Source organism: Sinocyclocheilus anshuiensis, unplaced genomic scaffold, assembly GCF_001515605.1.
Source record: "Sinocyclocheilus anshuiensis isolate Anshui unplaced genomic scaffold, SAMN03320099.WGS_v1.1 scaffold990, whole genome shotgun sequence".
Taxonomy (NCBI): domain Eukaryota; kingdom Metazoa; phylum Chordata; class Actinopteri; order Cypriniformes; family Cyprinidae; genus Sinocyclocheilus; species Sinocyclocheilus anshuiensis.
In genome coordinates this window covers 1546844-1551072 of record NW_015539926.1, presented here as the reverse complement: position 1 = coordinate 1551072, position 4229 = coordinate 1546844, and the positions used below count along the sequence as shown (strand labels likewise).

At 37.8% G+C, this 4229-nt stretch overlaps 1 protein-coding gene across 1 annotated transcript in view; it reads left to right on the top strand.

Annotated features, from left to right (window-relative positions):
- The window catches only part of LOC107686705 (phosphatidylinositol 5-phosphate 4-kinase type-2 alpha-like), a 40857-nt gene that overhangs the window by 20944 nt on the left and 15684 nt on the right, over window positions 1-4229 (top strand). The window contains exon 3 of the mRNA XM_016483807.1: window positions 906-1002. Within this exon, the coding sequence (XP_016339293.1) occupies window positions 906-1002 (97 nt within the window). The remainder of the gene's footprint in view (window positions 1-905; window positions 1003-4229) is intronic.

The following is a 4229-nucleotide window of genomic DNA, read 5'->3' as shown; positions in this document are numbered from 1 at the left end:
AAATAAAACCAAAGTTTTTTTTTTTTAGATAATGTAATCTTGTTAAAATTGATTTCATAAAATTGGTATCGAAAAAAGTATCGTTCAGGAACCGGTATCGAAGTCAAGTTATCGGTATCGATATCGAAAAATTTTGAACGATACCCAGCCCTAGTGATTAGTGACGAACGCGGAGAAAGAACAAAACAAAACGCATTAGAAACACAAGAAACACAAAATGAGGATTTGTAAAGAAAAATTTGGGAGGAGTTCGATATAAGCCAAGATTTTCCTTTGTTTCCTTTGCTAAAGTAAGGAAACTTTGCTTCCTTAAACAAACTTGCGAGAGTAGCATATCTCAGAGGCGCGCGCGATGCGTACGTCCTACGTCATCCGCCGGAACGCTTCCGCATGCGACAGTCAGCAGAAGTGAGAGAAAAGTGTTTATTATGTTTGAAATATGGATATTTTTCTTACAAAAATGCATGGATTCACCTCAGGAGGCCTTTATTCGTCCCCCGGAGCCGCGTGGGACACTTTTTATGATGGAAAAGTGTTAAGTGTTTATTATGTTTGAAATATGGATATTTTTCTTACAAAAATGCATGGATTCGCAACCTTTATTCATGCCAGGACAATTTTTAATATAACTCCGATTGGATTCGTCTGAAAGAAGAAAGTCATATACACCTAGGATGCCTCGAGGGTGAGTAAAACACAGGCTAATTTAAATTTTTGGGTGAACTAACCCTTGAAGTTAAAAGTAAAAAATGTTGATAGGACACAGTAGCATTTAATTTAAACCAAGTTTAGACTTGAAGCAAAAAAGCATGGTAAATATTTAACTGACAGACTTTTACCAGATTTAACCAGACAACTCTTGAGATGTTTCTTCACTTTTCTTCTTTTTCTTCTTTGCTTTTCAGAGAGAATATGCCAAGCCATTTTAAGTTTAAAGAGTATTGCCCTCTTGTTTTCCGTAATTTGAGAGAGAGGTTCAGCATCGATGACCAGGACTTCCAGGTAGGCTTTGTGAAAGAGAGAGAAATGATCCAATGTGTCACATTCAGTGTGTCTTAAAACCACAGCATATTACTGCAGTTGAACCACACAAAACACCAGTGTACTCACTACTAAACAATGCAAAATAGATTCAAGTCTCCGTGAGAAAAGCCCATGATTACCAAGAGGTAATTTAGTCATTAACCACTCAATTTGCTGTCGTAATGAAGACCATTATTCCCCATAATAACACAGCAATGTCGGAGCTGTCCTTGCATCCTTCAGCCTCCCACGAACGTTCTTAATTGCCCTCATATTCCTTTCCTTATATCCCTTTCATGGAAGAAAATACCTTTTTTAGCAAGAATAGTCGCAATCAGTGTGCAGTAGATGGAAAGGCTTTTTTTCTTATTTTGGTTAATGAGGAAGATACGCCTTTGCTCCTCACTGTAATCAGAAAGAGCTCAGGGTCTTGGTTAGAGCTCCCTGTCTGCTTATGTGGGTTTAAAAGGCATTACGTTGACTGTAAACCTTACACATGCACAAAAACATCAGCTTCCCAGAATGTGCTGCTTATTTTATGGTCTTGATTAGAGACGTTCAGTATGAGCTGTTTACTGCAGGTTTACCCTTGTATAGGCTTCCTATGTTATACATCAGAGAAGAATGAAACCTTCATTGCACTAAGACGAGCTGGCAGAAAGGGTTTTGCAAATTTAGAAGTATGCTTAACAACTTTGTATTTTCAAAATAGACTAGTCAGTGTTAAGGAAGCCCTATGTCAGGGGGCTGGTGCTCACTTGTAGGCCTCAGAAAACTTCCAAGGGAGCCTCAAGATGACTTAAAACAAACATTGAAGTGCAACAGTTGGGTTCCAGAAGTAAAAACTTAATTAATTTTCTCCATAGGCATATTGATTTTTGAACTTATTTTCAAGTTTGACTATTGAAGACTAGTCATTTTTAATTTGATTCTGTCATTCAAATTATTCATGCGATTGTAGTTCTTTCCCTCACTAAAGACGTTAAAGGATTAGTTCACCAAAAAATTTAAATTCTGTCATTAATTACTCGCCCTCATGTCGTTCCAAACCCGTAAGACCTTTGTTCATCTTCGGAGCACAAATTAAGATATTTTTGATTAAATCCGAGACCTCTCTGACCCTCCATAGACAGCAAGGGAACTTCCACGGTCAAGGCACAAAAACGTAGCAAGGACATCGGTAAAATAGTCCATGTGGTATCAGGGGTTCAACTGTAAGTTTACGAAGCTAAAGACGTTATTCAACAATTCTTCTCCTCCTCATCCCGTCTGCAGTGACGTGCCGCCATTACGGAGACAGTATCACGACGCGTGCGGTTCATGTAAGCAACACATGTGCGTGTTACGTAAGCAGCAGCGCCATGCGCATGTGTTGTTTACATGATGCGGAAGCACGCGCATGCGTCGTGATACTGTCTCCGTAATGGCACGTCACTGCAGACGGGATGAGGAGGAGAAGAATTGTTGAATAAACTCCTTATTTTTGTTTTCTTTGCGCACAAAGTATTCTCGTAGGTGTCTGATTTTTAGCTGTCTTAGAAGTCTGATTTTCAAATACTTTTCTGCTCTATAAAAAAGTTTGGAATGCTGTGATTCACCTCGTAGCTGGTTTGCTTAGTTCATGGCTCATAATGCTTTAACAAAGACCTTTTTTTAGATCCCTATGGGGAAAAGGAATGAAAAAAATGCTTCCGGAACCAATGCAGGAATTTCCCCCCTTAATAATTGTTGCTTGGAGAATGTGGATATACAGTGCCGCCCATTAATATTGGCACCCTTGGTAAATATGAGCGAAGGTGGCTGTGAAAATAAATCTGCATTGTTTATCCTTTTGATCTTTCATTCAAAAAATTTACAAGATTCTAAACTTTCATTGAAGTAAAACAATGGAAAGTGGGGGAAACTCACATTATGAAATAAATGTTTTTCTCTAGTTCACGTTAGCCACAGTTATTGGCACCCAATTATTGCAACGGCCTTTTCCCAAGATAACAGTTCTGAGTTTTCTCCTATAATGCCTGATGAGTTTAGAAAACACCTGACGAGATCAGAGACAATTCCTTCATCCAGAATCTCCAGATCCTTCAGAATACCAGCTCCATGTTGGTGCTTCTTCTCTTCAGTTCACCTCACTCATTTTCTACAGAGTTCAGGTCAGGGAACTGAGACAGCCATGGCAGAAGCTTAATTTTGTGCTCGGTGACACATTTTTGTGTTGATTTTGGTGTTTGTTTTGGATCCTTGTCTTGATGGAAGATCCAAACATGGTCCATTATAAGATTTCTTACAGAGGCAGTCAGGTTTAGATTTTTTATCTGTTGATATTTGATAGAATCCATGATGCCATGCATCTGAACAAGATGTCCAGGACCTCCGGCAGAAAAATAGGCCCATAACATTGCAGTATATTTAACCGTGGACATGGGGAACTTTTTATCCCTGTTTGCACCAAACCCATCTGGTGGGTTTGCAAAAAGCTCTTTTTTATGTTTCATCTGACAATAGAAGCCAGTGCCGTTTGAAGTTCCAGTCGTGCCTGACAACTGAATATGCTAGAGTTTGTTTTTGGATGAGCCAGGAGTTTTTTTTCTTGAAACCCATTTGAACAACATGTGGTGATGTAGGGGCTGTTTGATATATATATTTTAGGCTTTCTGACCACAAGATTCAACTAATCTCTGCAATTCTCCAGCTATAATCCTTGGAGAGTCTTTGGTAGGGCTGAACGATTTTGGAAAATAATCGAATTGCGTTTTTTTTTTTACCAATATTGCGATTTAATATGCAATTCTTTTTTTAAAGCTCTTTATGTTCTGTATTATTCAACAAAGACAAGCTATTAATCATTGAATAGTATGACCAACACAATATTAGATAGATTAAACATAAATGTTCTTTTCTTTAGGCCAGGCCTATATGTTACGTTGAAATTAGGTGATGCATGAATTGATATGAATGACATTTTTATTTAACAACTACAGTCACAGTATATTGACTGATTTGTTGAACTTCCAACCTTGTAAGCATGTAATAACTATGACAACATAAAGCACTGATAAATAAGCCTGGTGTAAACATTAATATGAAAGTCAGTAACAAATCACACAAACTAAAGTAGATTGCAGAAATATAAAAACAAATCTGTTGCTTTACCACACTACTTTAGGTAATTCAAAGTCACTGTAATAAACATATGTAAACGTGTG